Here is a 24,689-nt window from a genome sequence, read left to right on the forward strand (position 1 = left end):
ATTTATGGAAGGTAGGGGATCCCCATCACCCGGATCTCCCTGTCCCACAGCAGGCATGGGCGTCCCATGGGACTGATGGAAGACTGACGCAAAGTACCTATTTAATAGGTTGTCTTTTTCCTGGGCGTCAGTTGTCAGTTGCCCCATCTGGTTTAGCAGGGGTCCAACACTGCCCTTGCTTTTCCTCCGGCTCCCCACATATCTGAAAAGGGACTTTTTGTTGTCCTTGATGCTTGAAGCTAGTTGGAGTTCAGTTGCAGCCTTGGCTTTCATGGTTTGCTCCCTGCAGAACCAGACCAGTGCAGAATAATCCTCCTTGGAGGTGAATCCCATCCTCCATCCTTTGCAGGCTTTCCTTTTTAGCCGCAGGAGGTCCGCTAGGTCCCTAGAGAGCCAGGATGGCTGCTGTGCCTTCTTGCTGCCTTACCTCCGTGTTGGAATAGATTTAGCTTGTGCATTGAGGATCGCTTCCTTGAGAAGCAACCACTCTTCTTGAACTCCCATCTCCCTGGGGTCATGGTCCCTAAGGGCCTGACCGACAAGCGTTTTGAGCTTGTCAAAGTCTGCTTTTCTGAAGTCAAGGACTTCTGTGTTGCTGACTGACTTGCCAGCTTTATGGCAGATGGTGAAGGTGATCAGCTCGTGGTCGCTGTCACCCAGTTTCCCATCGATCACTAGGTCGCCGATTAGGTCGTCCCCCGTAGCCAGTACCAGGTCGAGCAGCGCTTTGCCTCTCGTTGGCCCATAGACTTCTTGAGTCAGGTAGAGGTCATCCACGCACCAGAGAAAGCTTTGCGACCGCTCAGATTTAGCTGAGCAATCTTCCCACGAGATGTCCGGGTAATTGAAGTCACCCATGACAGCCAAGGTCCTGGAGCAAGCAGCCTCAGTCAGTTCCCAAGCGAACTCCTGGTCAAGCTCAGGACTTTGAGTGGGAGGTCTGTAGTAGACTCCCACCGTTGTGTCCCCTGTGCCGTATTCCCCACGAATTTTTACCCAGAGGGTCTCTAGCTGTCCATGCCAGTCGCCAGCATCAGCTTGCAGGGACATGTAGCTTTCCTGAACATAGAGAGCTACACTCCTGCCCCTTTTGTCAACACGATCCCTCCTGTACAGGGTATAGCCCTCTATACTTGTGGTCCAGTCATGGGTGGAGTCCCACCAGGTCTCCGTTATCCCAATGACGTCATAATTCTTTGCACTGAGCAGGAGGACGAGCTCCTCCTGCTTGTTGCCCAGGCTCCTGGCATTAGTGTACAGGCAGGCAGGTGTCCCCTTGGGGGCTCTTGCCTTGCCCACAGATTGTGCCAGGGCTGGGGCAGGGGTGGGTTCCCTTAAGTGGCTTGGTCTGCTGGCTCTGCAAGGGTTGCTGAATGGGCATACCTCCAATTACAACCTTGGAAATTTTGCATGGGGGTAAGGGGGAAAGAGCAACAGATGAATATTTTAAAGATTGTATATACTGTGAAAGGACATGCACAAAACAGTGTTTAAGAAGGTGAGAAATCCTTCAACTGAAGTAGTTTCCATTACCTTAATTAGGCCCTCATCTGTATAAGCATTATGATACCACCCTTAAATCATGTCCTGTTTTCTCCAGAGGACATTGCCTACCTGGTTCAGTTTTAGGGATGAACCTGCTCCAGAGATGAGTCAGAGTTCTGTAGGAAGCTGCTTTCTACAGAGCCTCTGCTTAATTTGTCAGGAAAATTGAAAGGGATATAATGAACAAGGCAAGGAAGATATGGAATAGCCTTATGGTAAAAGCAGTTGAATGCTACTGAGGGTATAGGTTTTTCTGTCATACTATCTTATCATACCTCAGTGGGAATTGTTTTTTGATAGCACAAGATACTATATTATGTAAATGGAGATAATGCCTTCCAGGGGCAGACCCAGGAAGGGTCCACTAGTATACTTGCACCCCCTTTGATTCCTGGTCCACCCGAAGTTTAAAACCAACTGCCTGCCAGCAGCAGCAGCAGCAACATTTCTACTCCAGTCAGTGCTGAGAGTCAATTGACTTCATAGCTAATTATAATCTACCTGATCCCTTCTAAACTCTTCATTCCACAGATGTTAATGACTCTTTTCTTTTTAATGGTCTTGATAGTTCACCAGTCAAGCTATCCTGTGTTTTGCAATTGTGCTGTCTGTTAGCTGCTCTTGATAATGAAGTGCCTATTTTACAGTCCTGCAGTCCCTTTCACAGTCCTACAGATTATTTTTAATTCATTTCAGTGAAGTTTTATTTGTTTTGCTTTAATCTTAAACTGAATATTACAACCTTAGGCCCAGTAAATATTCTAGTTTTTTTTTTTTAATCTGGAAAAAAGATGTGTTGTTTCATATGTGATGATGCACCTCACCTTCTGCTTCCCACTTTTCAAAATTTAAGATCTGCCCATGATGCCTTGACATTTTAGGGGTATTTGTGAAACATTGCAGAGAAGGCTGTGAGGAAATTTAATAATTTTGTTTCCACAACAGCGTTTGAAAAGTAGATAAAGCCACACATTGAATAATGAAGGTAAAATGAAACATTTGGTAACTATTAATTAAATGATCACCATCTAGCCTGTGAACTGAATGGAACAAGAGTCTTCTAATAAAAATATTGTGTGTTCTAGTGCTGCCATTAATTTCATGATCTTGTATATAGAGGGATGCTGAAACAAGTTTAAACTGGCACTCTTTGATTGGACTGGTCAATTTTGCAAATTCTCTAATGGTTTTAAGATAGTAATTTGTATGTAGCATATAAGCACAATGCATTATTTTGGAGGAGACAAGCAGGGGGATCAATACATAGACATGCTTGTTCTCTCACTATTGCTATTGGGAAAGATCTCATGACATACCGCCAGCCAAAGCTTCTCTTCATAGCTTGCTTCTGTTTTGATGAAGTTATGGAACATCCAGGACAAAGAAATAATGAAAAAAAGAATTTGTGGTAACAGATGGTTTGGTCTTGTTTATAAATTTAAAAGATATATGTGTGTTTACTTTGGAGTTTATGTATAATAATACATATGTGCTTGCATTTTGCATGGAAATGGATCCAGATTTTTTTTTTAAATCTCTTCAGAGCCAGTCAACCATGTGAGGTGCATGGAGCTGCAGAACATGCTGCTAATTATTATTATTAACCTTATTCAACCACCAGGGCTTGGATTTCAATCAGTTCCTCTTCAGTGCAGTGGAATCCATGCAAAAGTTGATTCCTAGCATAGATTCCAACTGTGTTAAATAACTAGTATAAATCTTGTAATTTTGTAGGACTGCTGTTCAGCTGCTAAACATGTTGTGCTTATGCAAGAAGCTAGGACAGGAAAAGCTTGGAAAAAGTATTGGACATCTCCATTGCTGTAAAAATCATTCATTAGCCATCTCCACTGCAAAAAGTATTGCACATCTCCATTGCTGTAGAAGTCATCCATTTATGCAGGGCAGAGGTCTATTTTTACTCAAGAAAAATAACTTAAGGTAAGTTATTTTTCTTGAGTAAAAATAGACCTCTGTCCTGCATAAATGGAGGAAAATTGACCCTGAAGTTAGGAATTCACCTAGGATCAAAAGATGTGTTGAATTCTCTGCCACAAGCTTTCAATGTGGTTTTAGGCAAGTCACTGATTAATGACCACAGACATCAGCAATTGCAGTAGGAAGGTGATCTGATAAACTAAAATCCTATTAGTCTGACCTAAATAAGAACCAATATTGAAGGAAACGATAATTAAAGACACTGAGGTAAGGGAAAACGAGACACAGTGTAACATGGGTACATCATACTACCTTGGTACATTTCACTTTTAAGATTGCTGAATTTCTAAACAAGGTAGATACAGTAGGTTTATTCTAGCTCAAGTTCAGTAAAGCATTTAAGGGTTTGGTAACAGTTCAGTACTTATACTGTTTTTTCAGCATGATGATACCAATTATAATGTTGGGATTCATCATAATCTGTGTCCTCACACTTAAAAGGTTATCAGGTGAAGTTAATATCTGAAAAGGCCTCTGTGTCATTGTTTTTCTTTTTTCCACTCTTTAGGGATTAGGAAGCATACTCTGTCCTCTCCTTTCACACTTATTTAACTATTTGAGCACCAGTTGTTCCTATGACAAATTGTGCAAAACATCTTGGTGTATTGCCACTGAAGGAATGATATTTTTTTACTTTACTTTAAAAAGATATGTGTATCTCTAGAAAAAGGCAGGAGGGAGAAATCCTCTAACCATTTTAGATTCATTTGACTTCAGTCATTTAAGACTACTCTGGTTCCTGGTAAATTTTCCTCTTACTCTTTCTGAATTAACTTCTAACGTGTAATTTTGCTGTATATTAAACTTGCATTTTTATACTATAGATTTGGAAAAATGTTTAAAATCTCCCCCATCAATCAAATTTAGCCTATGTTCCAGCTTCTTTGTAACAGTCTGGCAACATAAACCAGCAATAACTCTGATTTATCTAGTCAACCCAAGTTTTATGGCGACTGTTTACATTACTGTCATGAAACAAAACGTCAGAGCATCCCTGTGAATCTGTCCTAGGACTGAACAAAGTACCATAGATCCTTTTGCAGAGTATAATCCTGTTTTAGCAGCAGAGTACAAGATTTTTCCTTGCTCAATTACATGATTCTTTGATTTTTGACATGCTCTTTGGTACTTGTTTCAGCTGTGGCAGACCATATAACCAGAGAGATTCTGGCAATGCGACACTGGATCAAGGTGATGGAACAACAATACACGCTCTGAACAGAACAGGTAATTCTGACTCAAAATAGTTCTTCCTTCTAAAATATAAGAGATGTTGATGGAGCGCGTAGATGCTCCTGTCTCTCTTTACATAGAAAATGTATGTGTTTGAGACCACAAGAATGACTTTTATACTTCCTTTTTATATCAATAGCAATACCAGACCAAAGCCATTTCCTTAAGCCCCCCCCTCTTTCCCAGGGACAGAAGTAGATGTCAAGGGGTGTCAGTTTCTTAATCAGTCTCTTTGGGTCCGTCCAGAGATCTTTAAATGAAAGGGGGCTGGGTAGAAACATATCACCTCCACCCTCATGGATTCTTTGAGATTTCTGTGGAATCGTTAATGTTTCTTAAGTCATGAAAACCCAAGTCACTTTTGGCTCCTGACAGGCACAAGGTACAGCAGGTTGGCACCATAAACCAGGAAATCCCTCTTTAAGGGCAGTTTCCAGGTTTAGCAGTGCCCAGCTCCATTAAATCTTCATCAAGCAAATGATAAATATATGGGAGGTGACGACTGCAGCTGTCCTGGGAGCCACACAAAGCTGCCCTGTGCTTGTGACTGATTTCTCTGAGATCCAGTGTTCTGTGTAGATACAAACCTCATTCCCCCTTTCCAAACCAAGCAATCTAGAGAAATCCTACAAGTTTAATTGCCTGAATTTCACTGACACCTGGCCACCTCCTCTGGACTGTTTTTGCTGAAGAGGATTATGTGACCATTGGTAATTACATACTAATTTATCATCCAGATAATATAACAAAAGCCTCACTAAGGCAATTGTGTATTGATCGCCATTTTGTATCAGGCAACTAGAAACTGTACATTAGTTAGCATTTTATTTTCTGTTCTAACCCAATTCAAAGTGTAAATAATCCAGTAAGGCACAAACTATAGAAGTTGCTGTCCTGAATTTAATTTAATTCTGATGTTCTTCTGGCTGTGATAAAATGGGCTCTTAGAAAACATTAAATATGCATTTTAAACCAGAAAAACATTTCTGGATTTGAATATAGTCTTTCATTTCCAATTTTTGCTATAGCATCTAATATTTCTTTATATAATATAGCTAACATTCCTCCATGTAACCTACACCTCAGAATGTGCTTTTGGCTGAGGTTCTGGAAAGCAGAATGTGCATGGGTTTTCTATCTCCTCAGAAACGTAAAATCTGCCTCATGTATAGGAAGCTGGGGCTCACAGTATGAGCCACATTAAGGGCTGAGTTTTGGTTCAGACCCATAGTGTAATATATCTGGTAAAGATACACTACTTGTAGTACAAAATACAAAGCCAGGGTGATTTGAAAAAAAAAATCTCTACAGTAACTCAGTTTAAAAGTGAAAAAAAATGTAAATATTACATCTTTCTTCTTCTCCATCTATCTTACTTAACCTGGCCTGTCCTATTAATGGTCCACTCTTCACTCTGGTTCCGGTTTCTCACCCTGCTGGGCTACATTTTTTAAGGTCACTGGACAAAGTGTCAGGATAAATTTCAAACCTACTTAAACAACATATGCATAGCTGAGTCAGAGTGTGACTCAGCGGGTCAAAGAGTACAATTCTTACTGTTCTCACAAGCAATGGGGGTTGTGATTATAGATGATCCAGCTCAAGCCACCTCTGACTACGAAACCAACAACAGTGACAGCAGTGACATCGTACAAAACGACGATGAGACAGATTGCTCCAAAGAACAGACACAGAAGGGCTCTGTCTGCAGGACATATGCACCTGAGGCCATCATATTGCACCCTTTATTGCCACCTGAGGTAGCTTATTTAAGCAATACTTGCATACTGTGTTAAAATAAACTTAGAGATACTAAGAAAAGAATATGGCAGTCTAAAAGACTGGGCCAAGATCTTAATACATAATTGCATTAAATTAGGGTCTAGACTTCGTTCTTATGCATCTTCATAAGCAGTTTGATGTTCAAAAGCATGAACTAGCTATTGAAAGCTAGTGGAAGCTATTGAGAGTCCAGCACTTGTGATAATGAAGCTACTTATTTTGATGCCTCAATATCAATTTTATACACCTAACTTTAGCACTAATTTTTGAAATTTTTGGCCCATGTGTTATCTGTAAAGAAAACTGATTATAAGGAATAGATATAATCTTGTGTGTCCTGTTAATGCATTGTGTCTGTGATTAGCCATATCAAACTTTAAACAACCTGGTTAACCATATAACCTTGGTTAGCATATGCATTTGCCAAAAGGTGCTATATGATATTAGTTATTGATTTCTTCTAACTATGTGGATACCACTGCGTGGTAAATATTGACAGTTGTCTTTAAAAGACTACTGGACTTGGTTGGTTTGGCTATAAATGAGAACAAGCAACACTTTTTGAATATCTATTCAGATTTTCAGAGCCCCTTTATGCAATGAAAATAAAACAAAAATCCCATGAGACAGGGACTCTTTTGCCATTCCTTTTCATTTCAGTTGTCAGGTCAGGGTTGGACATACCAGGAGGAAGAAATTGAGGTATTTTGGCATTTTGTTTTCCTGACCCATTACTTGAAAGTGAGGAGTGGAGAGAGAATGAAAATGAATAGATGGGGAAAGGAGGAGATAACCAGGGTGTGGTGGGGCTAGGGAGAAAGAAAAGATATGTGATTTTTTAAATTTTTTTTAGCATGTCTGCTTGAGAAGGGCAGGGAAAAGATTTATTATTGCTGCTGGCTTGTTTCTGTTATTGTAACCATCATCAAAGTGAGCTTTCTTACTCATATCTACATGCTGTAATTTTAGTTGGGAATTTGTTGCCTTAATCCTGTTATTTTAGAACAGGTCATGAGGGAGAAGTAAAAGGTGATGTTTTTTTTCCTGTGTTGATCTAAGTTTTACAAGGAAGGTGGGTAACCTTGATGTAGTTTTAACATTCAGTTCCTGATATTTCATTTTCAATATTTGCAATCAATTCTAGTTTTAAAAAAAGTATGAAGAAAGGTGGCTAAAGTCAGGGTGTAACTCTGTTGTAAGTTCAATAAGGAAGCATTCGCTTTCACCAGTTAACTTGCATTAGTTAATTCAGCCCTAGATTTATAGACTTTTATTGTATTAGTTAGACTTTTCTTAGGTTTATTATCCAGCATTTTTTCTGATTCTTGGTGCAGGATAAGCCTATTCTTGCTCCAGAGCCTCTCATCATGGACAATTTAGATCCCTTAATGGAGCAACTGAACAGTTGGAACTTCCCAATCTTTGATTTGGTGGAAAAAATAGGGAAGAAATGTGGTCGAATCCTCAGCCAGGTAAGAAGTGTGTTCCTTTTTACAGACAGATAGCCTGTGCCTGCACCTTATACTGTGTATAGATATAGAGATGGATACAGACAAAACTTGAGCTTTAACAATAGGGTGGGCCCATGGCCCTTCTAAGTCACTGAGCCTTAGGAATCATGAAATCCTTCCACACAACTCAAAAAGAATAGCTTGAACCTGCTTCCATTAAAAAATCATTTTCTGTCCCTATCACAGCCTATTTTTTCAAAGTAAAGTAGGCATGTACATATTGGGTTGCTGTATCTTCAGTGAGGATTTATGAGAATCTAACACTGTGGGCTTCCCAAATGCAGGAGTTACTGCTATCACTTTAAGATTGCTGCAAGTGACCCAGAAACTTTGCAGCATGGTTCTCTTTTATATTGCCATGCAAGAAAGTAAGGTTGATGTGGGGGGGAAGGTATATCCTGCTCCTTTTATGATACCTTACTTTTAAAAAGTAAGCACTTTGCCAGAAAATTTTTCTAATCCCATGTATTAAAAGAAAGGAAGAGAGCCTCCTAAGGTTTCTTTTCAACTGCCAACTTTTTATTTGCTGCCATAAGTAAAATAAGGTACTATGCAATTTTTATTTATGTAGCATGGCTGCCATCACTTCAACAACCACTTTCTTGGTTTGAATTTTCTCCTCTGTTGTTCACTTCTTGATGGCACAAGTTAATCAGCCACCTTCTCTGGTTAGAAGGACTATGGCTCATAAAAAAAAAAAGAAACGTGCAATTTCTGTTCAGGACAAATCCTCAAGAAGCAAATTGGGTTCTGCCTGATAGAGTATCCCTTTACAAGGCAATGTGTAGTGACGTGCAGGAGGCTACTGAGAGGCAGTGAACTTAACACACACAAATTAAAGAGGTTAATGTGCTATGCAGACCTCACTGTAACAAATGCTGATTAATGTTACATGAAATCTTGGCACCTTGGTGGTTGAAAATTATTAAGCAACATGCAGATCATTCAAAAGACAACCAGCAAAGTTACAGCTTGAATTCAGTAAGACATTTGGATTTATGCTGAGAGCTACCATCTAGTCGGCAACTTCAGATTCTACCTTGCCATTTAACAAGCTTGTGAATATTTCAGGTGTCTTCTAAGGCCAGAAGAACAGCAGTGAATATTTAGAAGTCCCTGCAATGTGTCGGACATGAACATAGATTTGATTCAATTTTTTTGGCATTTTTTGCAACAATGATAGGAATTCTATATAAAAATAAAGAACATACAGTGAAAACAAGAAATTACTAATTTATTAACTATGCCTAAACAAGTTCTCTAGGGAAGGCCCAACAAATCAGTCCCCCGCAAATCTCTCTTGGTTATACATTTGTGTTTTATAGGTGTTTTAGTAATTCTTAATATGGAATATATGGAATTAACTACATCCCATCAACTTTTCCCCCATCTGTCCCCATTTCTCAGACACTCTGTCGCCCCCGCTGCCACTTTGTTTTATTTCCCCTGTTTCTACTACAAATATTGAGTCACTTGGGCACAAGTACACATTTTTTAAATAATGCATATGAAGGTGTTGCTACATTAGACACTTCCTAAGCCATCTGATGAAAAATTGTCTCCCGGTAAAATCCAAGTAATGGGACATGATGACTAGGCCAGTGCGAAGCATCTAGTATTCACTTCAGATTCCGGGGACAGTGATTTAATTCAGTGGTTCAAATCGCTGTCCCAAATCAATTTGGCCGAATCTGATTGAGAGATTTGGCTGCTGCCGAATCTCCAAATCACACAGGCCCCATCCCTCGCCTGCTCTCCCAGCCCGTCCCGCCCAGCCTCTGCTCTTTGGGGGAAAAAAAAGCCCACAGTCACCGGCTGCTGCCAGGCTGGTGGGGAGGTAATCCCCACTGCCCCCATTACCTCACGCTGTGTGGGGGGGGCTCTGTCACAATCCCTCCGACCCCGTCCTCTCTCCCAACCACCCCCCCCATGGCTGCTCCTTCTGCCCCAGCTCCCGGCTCTTAAAAACAAACAAACAAAAGCCCGAACTCACCAGCTCCTGCCAGGCAGGGGGGCAGCGGGGATCACAGCAGCCAGTGAGTAGGGGCATTTTTTTTAAATAACCAGGATCTGGGGTGGGTGAGCAGCCATGGTGGGGGCTGAGGGAGCAGACAGGGGTTGGGGCCTGGCAGGGGTCCTCCCATGGTCTCCCTCCCCTCCTTCAGTTCCCCCTCCCCTGCCCCCTACTTGCCAGCATGGAGTACAGGTCCAGCTCATTTCTGCAGCCAGTGGGGACTGCCCACATCGCCAAAGCTTTACGAAGCTTTTCCAAATTGATTCAGAAAGCTTCAAATTGATTTGGACCTTTTAATTTGTCCCCTAATTTGATTTGGATTTGGAAATTCAGCTGCTGAATCGGGCCAAATCTCCCCCAAATCGAATCAGCACCTGACACTTCGTGCAGCCCTAATGTGATATTCAAAGACCCAAAATGAAAGCTATAAAAAAATCTTTATTTGCAGTTTCATCATTCAATATTTTGGATGTCAGTGATTTAGATTAATGTAAATGGGTGACCCAAGACAGGGAGAAGTTCTAAAATTAGATTATAAGACAGAATTTTCTTAGGGAGAAAGGTGAATAAATTAAATGAAATCACAATTTTTTTAACTGATTAGTTTTCTGACGTTATCGGCTGCCAGTATAACTTTAAGTTCCTTGAGGTGGACCGAACACAAGAAATCAAAAGCATTAGTGATTTATTCTCTACTTTCCACCATTACACCTGCAATTCTTTCTCCTTTTTCAAAGATACAAAGGAAGGAAAATAAAGGTGGTAAATTAACTTTGTATACCTCAATGTGAAATGTATTAAGCAGAGCAAAGAGGAGTTGACATGTGCCTCCAGGAGAGTGCCCAGTTTAGAAAGCAAATGCTGGCTTAGCATGTTTAAAACTGCTTGAGATGTCTGTTTCTTATTTTTGGAATGTTAAATTGATTTAGACATTATATAAAAAAGACCCCACAAAACTGCAGCCATAAAAATCATTCTTGCTAAGTACAGTGAAAAACACTTAAATACATTGCTGGCAAATCTCTAACAGTGATAGTACGACATTCAGAGAAAAATTTCGTATGAGAATGGAACAGCAAAGTTCTCAAATTGAGACTGCTGCTTCACAACCAGCTACAATGCTAGCTAACATCTTAATTTGCACTTTCATCTCCTTTAATAGCCTTACCTGTAGGGGAGGAAGCACTTTAGAAAAAGTGGGGAAATGGAGCTTGAAAAGAGAAACATAGCTTGAACTGGCACTGTCTCCCTATCTACTGTTGTTAAACCTGAAATTAATTAAAAAGGTGGGAATTGTGGCTAGGAGTCAGATTCTAGGAAAATCTGGAGTGTCGAGACTGAGAGAACCTGTATTTCTGTAAGTGTGAATAGGCCCCTGGGAAGTCCTTCACAGCCAGCTTAAAAAGTATTTCCCATCCCCATCATCATCACCAGTATAAATCTGTGCAAAGACAATATGAAAAAGAAAGTATGAGAAGTCTCCACCTAAGGTCTGCTATTGGTTAAATGATGCCTTTTTTATAAGTCATCCAGAATATAAACTTTGAGGTCCAAAGTCAAGGCATGTTTGGTGGCAATCTCTAATCTCTGGAATTCATGATGGCCAGAAATTCACCTAACTTGAGCATGGCCATGTGCAGAAAGTGCTGTAGCAACTGCTTCATTAGCCAGACCTTTCTGTAAGTGTTTGCTGGGTTTCCCATATCTTCTGCTATAACTAGCATTCTCATCTCTCACTTATTTGTTTTAATATTATCTTGGGGGCTTAGACTTCAGGGTTCCTATACATAGGACACTGGGGTTTTCATCTCTATCTAACAAAGGGCTGTGCCGCTTCTGAGTGGCAAGAGGCCACAGGCCGTAGAGTTGCACACCACGTGAGCTGCATGACCATTGGTTGCATGTTGCTCTAGTACCTCCGTGCTGAGCATCACAGTGGCCCTGGGTCCCTTGGAGCCCTGCATGCTGCTCCACACTTTCCCCAGGGGTGGACATAAGAAGCAAATGCTGGAGTAGGGATGGGAGCATCAGCACCAGCATCCAGAGAGTAAACAGCACACAGACTGGGCGCCCCAGGACCACAGGTTAATTCTTTGGGGATAGCATACTGCTGGCAAGCCACCGTTGAGCAGCCCTGATGTAACCCATATGCATTTACTTAGTTACTACTCTGATGGTCACTGTTAACATGCCTGCAATATGCAATGCCCAGAAGATGGACCACATGTGAATGAGTCTCCTTTTGAAAAGAATATCCATTAAAACTATGTTCAGGGGAAGCATTTATTCTTGTTTGAATAGCTCTGCCAGAAGCATTTGATTTATTAATGAAGTATTTAAGCATTTCTTTCTGCATAAAAAATAACAACAAAAAGCAGTGAAAAGGGGAGAGGGAAGCAACACTATTTGCCAGATAAATGGCAAGTTGGAATTATTTTTAGTTTGCTCCTAAGAATAAGAAATGAAATGAGCTTGATTAAATTGTAGCACACAAAGCTGTTTCTAACTAGACCATCAAAAAGCAATGATGATGGTAGGGGTGCAATCCATAACCAAGTTACACATATCCGAACAGACTTCCTGGTTGATGATCTCTTCTCCAACCCCAAACACAGGCAAAAGATACAAAGCTGACATAATTTATTTTTTAGTAAGTAAGGAAATGACTGGCCATCAGGTGATGCATACTTCTGAGACATAGTGACACTTGGCATGGAAGGAAATCTTTAAAAAAAAAAAAGAAAGACAAGGGTAACTAACACCCATACTAGCTCTAGTTCTCCTGCCAAAGCTTCCTGTTCATCTGAACTCCAAGAAAGCATAATTTCCTGGAAGGAAATAAATAATAGGTCTCTTTTGTTTCTCTCTTACTGCAATAATTAAATGCCTTGCTTGGACATTTATCCTTCCTGACAATTAGAAGAACAAACTGTTTCTCTCTAAATCCAGTACTGGGAAATGGACACCATTCACTTCCATCTTTTGCCAGTTTGAATTATTCTGAAAGCTTCTACTCGAGCCCTTTTCAGTGCTGGAAATTCAGAGTTAAAATATAACTTGACCTGTATTAGCTGTATGAAACCATAAGAGTCATTCCTGCAGATTAATATTACTCTACTGTTCCTTTTTTTACCGAGGGACATCTGTCAGGAAAATGAATTGCAGTTCATGAAGTAGTGGCTCGTAGTGTTTTTACCTTCTTGTTTTATTTTCATCTCACCTTCCATGGTTCAGTGATCTATTACTAAGATTTGAAATATCAAGTTTCCCTGGAGCCATGAATGTTTAGATCTCCACAGTAGCATAACTAAGTGTGTGTGGGGGTGGGGGAGAAATAGGAGAAAGTGGGGACCAAGAATAGCAACCATTACACTGCTGTCCCAGCTGCCTCTGGCAGCATCCAAGCCACTGATGCTGACCCGTGTGCTGCTGCTTCACTGGGCATAGAAGAGACAAATACTTATGAATGATCTTGGCTCTGCTTGAAAATAGATAACCACAACACCTTTACATAGGAGGTTTGCTTTAAAGCCTGGGCCCTGCTTTGCTGTCTGAGCCTTATGTTAGATTCCAAACATTCACTGAGTTGCCTCCTTGCCATCTCAAAATATCCTACGTAAAAGGGAAGTAAGCATTTTCTAATCATTGGAATCCTTGGACCCAGCAATTACAGACTGCCTGTAGAACTTTGCTGAGGCTGCTACTCAGAGGGCATATGACCCATCGGGTATAGGAACAGGAAGTATTTCAAGACCAACATGATTACCTTCTATGGTGAGATGACTGGCTCTGTGGATGTAGGGAGAACAATGGACTTGCTATACCTTGACTCCCACAATGTTCTCACAATCAAGCTAAGGAAGAATGAGTTATATTGAGGGACTGTAAAGGGGATAGAAAACTGGCTCAATCATCAGACTCAAAGGGTAGTAATTAATGGCTTGGTGTGCAGTTGGCAGCTGGTATCAGGTGGAGGTTGGTTCTGGAACTGGTTTTGTTCAATATCTTCATCAACACCCTGGAAGATTCAGTGCATCCTCAGCAAGTTTGCAGATGACACCAATCTGGGTGGAGTAGTAGATACACTTCGGGGTAGGACTAGGATTCAGAGAGACCTAGACAAATTGGAGAATTGGCCCTAAAGAACTCTCATGAGGTTCAGTGAAGACAAATGCAAAGTACTGCACTTAGGACAGAAAAATCCCATGCATCAGTACAGGCTGGGGACCAATTAGTGAAGAAACAGCTCTGCAGAAAGGGACCTGAGGGTTACAGTGGACAATAAGCTGAGTATAAGCCAAAAGTATGCCTATGTTGCGAAGGCTAACAACATACTGGGCTGCATTAGTAGTAGAAGCGTTGCCAGTAGATCGAGGGAGGTGATTATTCCCCTCTATTCAGCACTGGTGAGACCACATCTAGAGTACGGTGTCCAGTTTGGGGGCCCCGCTACAAAAAGGATGTAGACAAATTGGAGAGAGTCTAGCAGAGCACAACAAAAATGGTTATGGAGCTGGGGCACATGACTCCTGAGGAAAAGCTGAGAGAATTGGGCTATTTATTCTGGAGAAGAGGAGACAAAGGGAATTTAATAGCAGCCTTCAACTACCTGATGTAGGGTTTAAAAAAAGATGGAGCTAGACTATTCTCAGTGTTAACAGATGACAGAACAAAGAGCAGTAGTCTCAAGTTGCAGCAAGAAAAGTTTAGATTAAGTATTAAAAAATTTTTTATCATGAGGAAGGTAGTAAAGCACTGGAACATGTTACTCAGCACAGTTGTGGAATCTCCATTCTTGGAGGCTTTTATGATCCAGCTAGACAAAGCCTTGGCTGGGATGATCTAGTTGGGGATGGTCCTGCTTTGAGCAGGGGGTTGGACTAGATGATCTTCTGAGATCCCTTCCAACCCTTATTTTCTGTGATTCTATAACTGACTCTCCTCACAAAATTTGGCCTGTTTGTGCCATGTCTGGATCCGCCGGCTATTAGAGCTGTGCAAAATTTTGCCAGCAATTTTGTTTTGACTCGTTTCAAGCTCAAAACAGCAAAATTAAAACAAAACGGGGATCTTTCGTTGAAACAGGCTCAAAACAAAGCAAGGCAAGCTGAAACATTTTGAAATTTTTGAAACATTTTGAGTTTCAAAGCTCAAGCTGGGTTTGCCTGCAAGGAAACAGAAACTAAAGTAAGGAGAGGGAGGAAGAAGGTGGGGGAAAGAGTGCTCTCATATTGACTGTGTAGCTGGCCAGTGACTGTCATCGTTTCCTGAGGTCCCTTCCAATGCCAGTGCTCTGGGGGAGGGATGGGAAAACTGCATAAAAGGCAGCATTGTTTGAACTGCCTTCCTTTCTGCCTCGTGTCAGTTGAGTGAGGGCACACCTTAACACACGCACAGTGTCACCCACCCACGTCATGAGTTTTGTTTGTCAGCAGCTAGAAGTGTAGGGCCCCAGGACCTGGACTCTCCCTAAACCTATCTCCTTGACAGCTGGCAGGCATCATGGCCGCCTTGGAGCCTATCCATCAGGCCTGTAGTTTTCACCCCCCTGTGCCCCAAGACGGACACAGTTCCACAAGCACCCATGTCCCTGGCACCTGTCTCCTTGAAAGCTGGCAGGCTTCATGGCCTCAGTAGGGGCTAGCAGGCCTACAGTTTTGACCCCACTGTGGCTTAACACCTACATGTGACATGAGCTTTTTCCTTTCAGAACTTAGACGTGCAGTTTCCCTGAAACTCCTCCGCTTTGAAACTTGGCAGGCTTCATGCCCTCAGAAGGGGCTACCGTTCCTGCAAGTTTCATCCAAATCAGGCCAGAAATGACAAAGTTAATAGGCTGTTTGTAGCTTCCCCATTATAGCTTTTGATCAAAATGTCAAAACACCATCGAAACAGTTTAGCTGTCTTGACGAAACAAAATGGAACAGCAGTTTCAAATCGAAATGAAATTTGAAATGAAACACTGTTCCGTCAAAATGGAAGTCGAAATAGAACAATGCTGTTTTACACAGCCTTCCTAGCTATGCTTTTGGTCTGACCAAAATCCTTTCTGTTGAGAGATGCAGCTGCCTGGTATGAATAATCTGTCTTGGGTACAGAGAGAGTTGACAAATCCTCCAGTGTCAATGTCTGCTGATTCCAGTATGTGTATTCTTAAGATGTTTTGGGGTGTACAAACTGTGCAGGACTCAGAAATTTCTTGTGGTAGCTAAGTCTCATTGTTGTTGGACTTAATCATAAGTGCCTAATGCTTTTGAGACTAGGCACAGAATTCTATGTCACTTAGGTGCTGTTGAAACTTTTATCCAGATAATAAATGCAAATTTCTTTTCTTTTTCCATGTTCTTTCTTATGGTTGTCTCACAGAGAAGGAAAGATTGAAAGGAATAAAAGTAAGGAGGAAGAAGTTGCGGGATAGCTTGAAGAATATTAGGGAAAGATTGGTGGACACTGCACCCATCTGGTCTCATATAGGCACTCTCTAGTGACCTTAGAGCACATACCCAGCTCTGTCTGTGAGGTGTGTCCCCAGGACTTGTTCATTGGGCTGCGTTCACCCCCAAGGGAGACACCAACACTCTCCTGCCATGCCTTGATCTTCTTTTCTTCAGTGGTAGGGCTCTCCCTTGTGGAATCTTGCAGACCAGGTGCTGCCCTTTGCAGGCATTCTTGGGGCTCCACCTCCCCTACACCCCAGTCATACGCCAGCCCTCAAGACACCTGGATGATGGACCACTAGCCTCTCTTCTTGATGTTCCCTCCTGCCTTTGACGCTTCTTGCCTATCCCTTGATGTCTCTTTACCCCGGGTGACAACAGAGTGCAGGACCATTCTCACCTCAGCATCTGCTCTTCCTTTACTGAGACATCACAGTCCATGATGTTGACTCCTTTCCTCCTTTTGATCCAGAGGGGTGCTCATGGATACCTTCCCCGGTTTGGGCTCTGTGCACCCTTCTAAATGGTAAAATCAAAGAGAAGAAAAGAACAAATTGGGGTAAGGGTCTCAGCCTGCCCCACTCACGGATCCAGCATCTTTGATCTTCAGGATCCCTCAATGCCGTCCTTCTTGGCCCAGCTGTCCTGTCATGCTGGGACCCTTCCTATGGGTCCTTGTCTGGCCCCCTGCCACTGTGGAGCCTGGGGAGCAGGTTTACCTCCTGGCTCCAGCATGGTTGCCTCCCTTCCTGTTTCCCCACTGCCAGCTTTTAAATCAGCCAGGTAGTGGTTTTTGATGATGTCATCTGCCAGCACTGCCCTGGGCCGCAAATAAAAGTGGCTGATAAACCACACCAGCGGCTCTTCTCAGCACGGCTTGGCCTTTTCTGTAATAGGTAAGTGAGCCCACTCTTTGGGGCTTTTTGTTTCTTTCTTTGGGCAGCTCAACCCTGTCTCGGGTCCTGCTGTAAGAGGGTGCTCTGGGACCTCTGTTTATGTCTCCCTGGGACAGACACAAAAGTAGAGATCTACAGAATAGAAGAATGAAGAAAAAATCTAGACTTGGAGAAGTTTAAGAACATAATCTTTGGCTCCTTCCCAATGTTCTGTTTCTTATATTGTCATAATAAAGTTTCTTAGTACAGAACAGATTATTTCTGCACCACCACCACCACCCTCTGGTTCCCTTTGATTCCGTCATTGTCCCCAGTGGCATAGATTTTAAGAAGCATGTTTTCTGTTCAAAGCAGTCATGTTGAATTCTGAAAGGAACCTGAAATTCATAAACTAACACTTGCCCCGAGCTCTTTGTGTCACTGCTCACTCTTGATTGCCTATAGTTATCCAAAGACACACAGGGATTTTCCATTACAAATCTCCTGTTAGCCATTGAAGCATAAGTTAGAGGGATGGCCAAGAGCACTGTAGCTCATCTCAGATTTTCACAATACATATATTAAAGAAAAGGGAGAGATTTTTTTTCTAATTGTTTCTTGAAGAATCTGTTATATTTTGTCTTGTTCAAACTCTGTGTGCTAAGAAGGATATTTTTTTACTTACAGTATTGACCTCTGTCTGCCCTTCCTAATATTATAGGATCATAGCAAAGTAGGGAGAAAGAGACCTAATGAGGTCATCTATTCCAGCCCCCTGCAGCCAGCAGTTACAGACTACCGGATCATCCTTGACCAATGAAGCAGTATCTCTACCATGGAGAAGCCACTGTGCTATAAACCCCTATTTACATCATGGTAATTTGTTTGGTTTCCCATATCTTCAGAAAGAGCTGTAGACATCTCTTGAGAAAAGGAAAATGTATCTGTGCTTATCTTAATATTTCCTGTCAGTAATCACATTCTTCCTTATTTATTTATGAGAACTGCATCAGACATGTCAGGTATCATGGTCACAGGAAGACCATTATCCATGAAAGGAACTTCAAGACTTCAGCAAGTCGTGCTTCAGCTCTCATTGGTTCAATAGGTTCTTTTCTAGTACCAGTTCTTCCCCCTTATATAGCACCTGAATGAGGCTGTCTGGTATCCAATATTCAAATCTAATGTAATGACTGCTCTTTATGCTTATGAATATATGGATACCTTCTAAAAATATAACTCTCTACTCCTCAGTGGAAGGAACAGAAAATACATGAGCTCTTGATCTCTGCCCAATAGAGCTGATAGGGCAAGATGCAGCGAAGTAACAGGAACTATTGGTTAGCTCTCATTCAAACTCTGGTTTATTAAAATACACTTGTGTACACAAGCAATCCCAATAGGTTCTAACAAAAAAGTTAAATTCTTGTTTCTGCAATACCACTCATATTCCTTTATCACCATCTTTATCTATTAACATTCCTCAAAAATAAGGCTTTGTCCTTGCTGATGTTTGTCCTCGATCCAGGACCGTGGTTGATTGCCATGGCATCATAGATCACTGTTACCAGGAATTTAAATACTCCAAAAAACAAATCTTTTTCACTGTTTGTTTCATCTTTCTTTCTGTACAAACCCCTTGCCAGAAAAAAATATCTGGAAAGGGATAAAAGTTCATTTCTTTTTATCCTTAAAAAAACCATATTAATACTACCATGATCATAGAATAATAGAAGATTAGGGTTGGAAGGGACCTTAGGAGGTCATGTAGTCCAACCCCCTGCTCACAGCAGGACCACCCCCAAGTAGATTATCCCACCCAGGGCTTTGTCAAGCCAAGTCTTAAAAGCCTCCAAGGCTGGAGATTCTGCCACCTCTCTGGGTAACCTGCTCCAGTGCTTCACCACCTTCCTAGTGAGAGAGATTTTCATAAAATCCAACCTAAACTTCCTTTGCTGCAACTTGAGACCATTGCTGCTTCTTCTGATATCTGCCACCACTGAGAGCAGTGTAGCTCTATCCCTTTGGAACCCCCCTTCAGGTAGTTAAAGGCTGCTATTAAATCCTCCTCTCAGTCTTCTGTTCTCCAGACTAAATAAACCCAGTACCATCAGCCTCTCCTCATAAGTCCTGTGCCCTAGGCCCCAAAGCATTTTTGTTGCCCTCCACCAAACAACTGATCTACTGTTACAATATGGGAACACTTATTCAATTAACCAGTAGTGAGAGAAACTGGGGGGTGGGGGGGAAGCTGCCATTTCTGTGAAAAAAGAGATGAATTATCTTTAGGGTGCTAAAATGAGACTGTGGGGATAAGCCTCCTTTCAGCCTTTTTGCAGACAGAGCCTTTCTGTCACTCATCAATTTTCCAAAGCTAGAAATATGATAGGGAATGGGTTATACTGCTTTGATCCAAAATAAATGATGGATGGTTTAATTCCTGTCATGGTATTTTCATGGTATAACAGGGAGCCTGGGGCTGCTGTTACTCTGAGGAAGAGACTGCAGCAGAAACAGCCACAGGCAGTAGCTGTAGGTCAGAAGGCAGCAAAGGAACCACTGCAGCCTAAGCAGCGGCCTGCCCGTTAAGGTGAGGGGGCATACCTGCAGCTGGCCAAGAGAACACCTGACTGGAAGGGGGAAGAGCCCAGGGGATATAAACCTGGGTTCCTGAGGCATTGGGGCAGTGTAGCTTTGAACTGTACCGAGAGAGTTCTTGCCATCTCAGGCTGGTAGGGAGCAGGTGCTGCAAGCCATGGCAGGTAATCCCAAGGTGGGGAGAGTTAGATGTGGGAAGGTATGTAGTATGATGTAGTATGATGACCCAGAGGAGGGACTTGCAGATTTTTGTTCTAGCTTAGACTGGAGGACCAGGTGTGGCTAATCGTGGAGGAAAGGAGGCCGTAGGGATATTGGAGGAGCTCACTATGTTGAGTCCTACCAGGGGCTGATAGGCAAGCTGAAGTTGAGAGAACCAAAGCCTGAACCCAGAAGGGGCAACAGAGGCAGTCTGAGGCCAAGAGGGCCAGAGCATGAGCCCTGAAGGGCAACCAAGGTGGCCTGGGGCCAACAAGAGGCTGAGACTGGAAAGGCCAGGCCAGAGCCAGTGGACCTAAGGCAGTCAACAGCCAGAGTAACCAGTAGGCTAAGAAAGCTGAAGCCTATCCAGGAAGGCAAGCAGCGACTGAGTCGCATCTGGTATAGACATGACTATGGGGCCAGCTTAAATAAGGGCCACTAGAGCCATAGATGGTGGCTACTGACTCTCAGTGCCAGCCAGGCACCAATAGGTCTGCTGGTGTGTGAGAGAGACTTGTGGAGAACTGTGTTGTTTTGGCTAGTGGGCAGAGGGCCCAGCGATCACGAGAGACATCAGGTTAGACTGAGAACCAATTAGGGCACTTCAGGACTCGGGGGCAGCCTCCCAATTAATATCAAAGAGCACCAAGGTATGGCAGGTGAGAGAACCGGTCTTAGGGGGAGGACGGTGTTGCATAGAGACCAGAAATGTGGGCAGGATTAGGGGGTGCCACCCCATGAACTGTCCTGCTACACATGGGTTATTCATAAATGAGAATGACATTAAAATATTTTCTATCTTTCTTTTACAACTCCACAAGGACAAAATACTTGCTTCCTTAGAACAAAATTCACTGATCTCATTTTAATAGGTAGGGTTATGCCATGGGTCGAAGTTGCCTGAAACTTTTTACTTTGTGGCCCTGATCTCCGTGGCTTTTACAACTTGTCCAAACTGTCACTGTTTGGGCTAAAGTTTTACAAGCAAGTATATGCCTCAGGCCACTTTTTTGTATTTTTTTTTAATGTTGTGCATGTTTATTTTAGCTGAAAATGTTTGGATGTCTCTAAGACAGCAGCTAGTCAAGAAAATGCATTGTTTTGCACCCACTAAAATATACTGCTATTTTTTTTCCCTTGAGACCTCCTCACCTCCTATCTTTCTGCATCAGAGATCACCCTTTGCCCTTCCATGTGAAAAGCCAGATAGAACTGACCAATTTATAAATTTTGGCAAATCAAGAGTTCACTGTTGCAGTAGAAGCTTGATAGAGCTTTGCTGCTGGAAGCTCTGATGACTCCATACAGCTGTAGGCTGCTGTGAAGTGTGCTCATGAAAGCAAGGAGCTCTGTCTCACCTGACCCTGCTGCTGGTATGGAGGAAGGGACATAAGCCAATTCTGAGAATGGAGATGTGGCAGAGGGAGTAGACAGGGACCAAGGAGTCTGGTAGAAGGATGAGGGAAGGGAGAACAGGGACTAGGAATTGGGGTACATGAAAACTGTCACTTGCTGAGGAAGAGAACTTAAGACCAGAAGTCAGATGCAAAGATATGAAGTTATTGTGTAGATTTGGACCCTACATTTGTCATCTCAGATCCCACTTTCTATTGTGATGTACAATGTTATTCAACATTTCAGTTAATTCAGGTTTGGGTACTACACCCTTAGTGGTATTGACTGCAAATCCTGTTTCATACAACTGACATGTTGAAGGAAAAGGTAGACTGCAGTCTGATTTAGGCTCTTTTTATGTGCTACATGGAAACAAAAGCCAAAATGATTTGGGGAATGATAGACAGATACAGCATATCATGGAACAGAGACAGAAGACCTTCATCAATACAGCTATGGTGAAACTAAATATAGTGGTTCTAAGTATCTCATTACCAGAAGGTCAGCAATAAATTGGAAGACGTTCAGAGAACAGCAAGGGAAATTATTAGAGTGGTTCAAAACTGATTAATGAGGAAAGCTGAATAAATTTAACATATTACTAAGTCCTGTTGCACTTTATCTCAAGACTATGCTTGTTTTCTTCATGCCCCCACATCCAGTATCCCTATCTGCACCATCTGAGACCTGATATGGTCTCTTTTCCTAATTCTCTATTAATGTTTTCATCCCACCATTACTTCCCACTCCAGTAGCCATGTTGACTCCTCATTTACCATGTCTTTATGCATTCTTCCATGATTTTCCATGAAAATTTTTTGCAATCCTGTTTTCCAAGACAAATGCTACTTAAGAATTCATTTACTTCAGTTGTGCTTTCTGAACATTTACTTCTGTCATTTCACCTGCAAGATTTTGGTCATTAGACCCACAAATGTTTGTCCATATATGTCAGCTTTGCCTTCCTCTTCCCATCCCTTGCTTACTGCTAAAATCCCCTGCTTACTGCTTGTCTGCTAAAATGATAGAAATGGTTTTTGTTTTGGTATGCTTTCTGGGACAGAAACCATGAAGGAGCTTTTCATACGTTTTTATTTGTACCTCTGAAAAGTCACAAAGAGTGTATTATTCATGCCTTTGTTTTTTAACGAGGTATCTAGAACATTTGGGGCTGCTTATGGCTAAAAGTGTAGCTCAGTGGAAGCGCTGGTTACCATTACAAACTTGAGAAAAGTTGTAAGAACAATCTCATACATGGAAGGGGGGAGTGCATCACATGACTTAGTTATAGTCATCTCTAATTTTTCATTCTGGTATCATTTTAGTGTACTTAGCAGAATGTTGGCTTTACTTTTTTCAGGTATCATACAAGCTTTTTGAAGATATGGGTCTGTTTGAAACCTTTAAAATTCCAGTGAGGGAGTTCATGAACTACTTTCACGCACTGGAGTGTGGGTACCGAGACATACCTTGTAAGTAAAGCTCCTGGATAAATAGGAATAAATTTTTCAGGATCACTGATTTTCATTTTTCAGTAAAAAATTGTAATACGTCCTTCCTTCTCCCAGTAGTTATTTATTCTTTCATGGGCTGTATTTTCTTTACCACCTTTAGACTATCACTCACATACTTTTTAAAATACTTAAGCATTGATCCATTCAGAGTTGCTATGGCTGGTTGACTATAGAGCCCAAGACTTTTTCGAAGTGACTTTAGGCATTTGGGAGTCTATGTCCATGCCACTACTACCACCCTGCCAATATTGGGAATACTGCTCAGCACTGTGCCTCAGGAGCACCCCAGGGATGATGTTAGAGCATGACCTTAGGTTTGAACCTCTGAGCTCTCTGTTCAGCCTAATTCCCAGTCCTGAGTACACACAGTGGGAGTGGGTGAGTAGGGCTTATTTCTCAACAGTAGTCCCAGTCTCAACAGGGAGGCTATGTAGACACAGCCTGTGTCTTACTTAAAAGTGAGTTATTCAATGCGAATTAGATGTCTATATACCATTGAAGATATGGGCCCAGGTCAGTAATTGAAAATTAGTCCTGTAAATAAGTTAAGTGTTGTCCTTCAGCATGTATCTGATAAACTGGTGCTTGCATCAGGCTTTCCAATGCACAGGCTATAGAATTCCCCACCATGTATGTGAATGAAATATATACATATGGGTTAAAATTATTCTGATTCTTAGCCATTGTTATCATTCGTTAGCAACCTAAACAACAGAACATAGTATGTAACTTGCTTCCAACAAGCCTGATTTGATTGTTTCCCCAAGTTGCCTCTCTTAGGGTATAAAGGGACATTACTTTTCTCTCAGGAGAAAGCCTTTTGTTCCATGTACCAGTCCATGGTCCCCCTTTAAGTACCTGTGAAATAAGCAATATAAAACATACTAACACTTTTTCCTTAGAGCTATATATGTCTGTTAATTAATAGCAGCTCATTCAGGTTAATTGCCAATCATTCCAGGAACAAGCCTGTCAGGCTCAATGCTCTCCCCAGCTACTGTCTATGTATAAAGGACTGTGCCACTCCTCTTTTGTCCCCGATTTTGACTTAGATCAATCAGGGCTGCCTCAAATGAGATATCTGTTTCCAGCCGTAGAGAGAAGCTTCTTCCCCCACCTTCTGGTTTTGTTTCCCACTATAACTGATTATAACTGATTACTAACTCAAGCAGCATAGAACAAGATCACACGTAGACACCTCTTAGATGGAATAGGATTTTACTTTTAGGATACAAATAGATGATCAGTGTATCCCTGAACAAAGATTTTAATCCTGGGATCCTAAAAACGTACAAGCTCATTGTCCCACTTTAAGTACCTATGAAATATCTAAATTAGCACTTTTCCCTGGCACAATCATGGCTTATTTGAGTTAATTGCCATGCAAGCTTCATGCTTAAACAGGTGTCTCAGGCCCATTTTGCTGCAAGCCAAAACCTAGAAAAATCAAGGACACCTGAAGGCCGTATCCTCAGAGTCTATAGGCACCTAATTCACATTGAAATAACTCACTTTTCAGACCTAAGGTCCTTGATAATGTCTATTTTGGGGGGAATAGTTTTCATGATCATGACTGTCCTGGGTGG

General features: G+C 41.8%; 1 protein-coding gene across 1 annotated transcript in view; it reads left to right on the top strand.

Annotated features, from left to right (window-relative positions):
* The window catches only part of PDE3A (phosphodiesterase 3A), a 399,551-nt gene that overhangs the window by 337,072 nt on the left and 37,790 nt on the right, over positions 1-24,689 (top strand). The window contains exons 7-10 of the mRNA XM_090043568.1: positions 4,682-4,770; positions 6,367-6,536; positions 7,893-8,030; positions 22,950-23,061. Coding sequence (XP_089899694.1) covers positions 4,682-4,770; positions 6,367-6,536; positions 7,893-8,030; positions 22,950-23,061 — 509 coding nt within the window. The remainder of the gene's footprint in view (positions 1-4,681; positions 4,771-6,366; positions 6,537-7,892; positions 8,031-22,949; positions 23,062-24,689) is intronic.

The sequence above is a fragment of the Crocodylus siamensis genome, chromosome 4, assembly GCF_052110815.1.
Source record: "Crocodylus siamensis isolate JL-2025a chromosome 4, ASM5211081v1, whole genome shotgun sequence".
In the NCBI taxonomy this organism is placed as follows: Eukaryota; Metazoa; Chordata; order Crocodylia; family Crocodylidae; genus Crocodylus; species Crocodylus siamensis.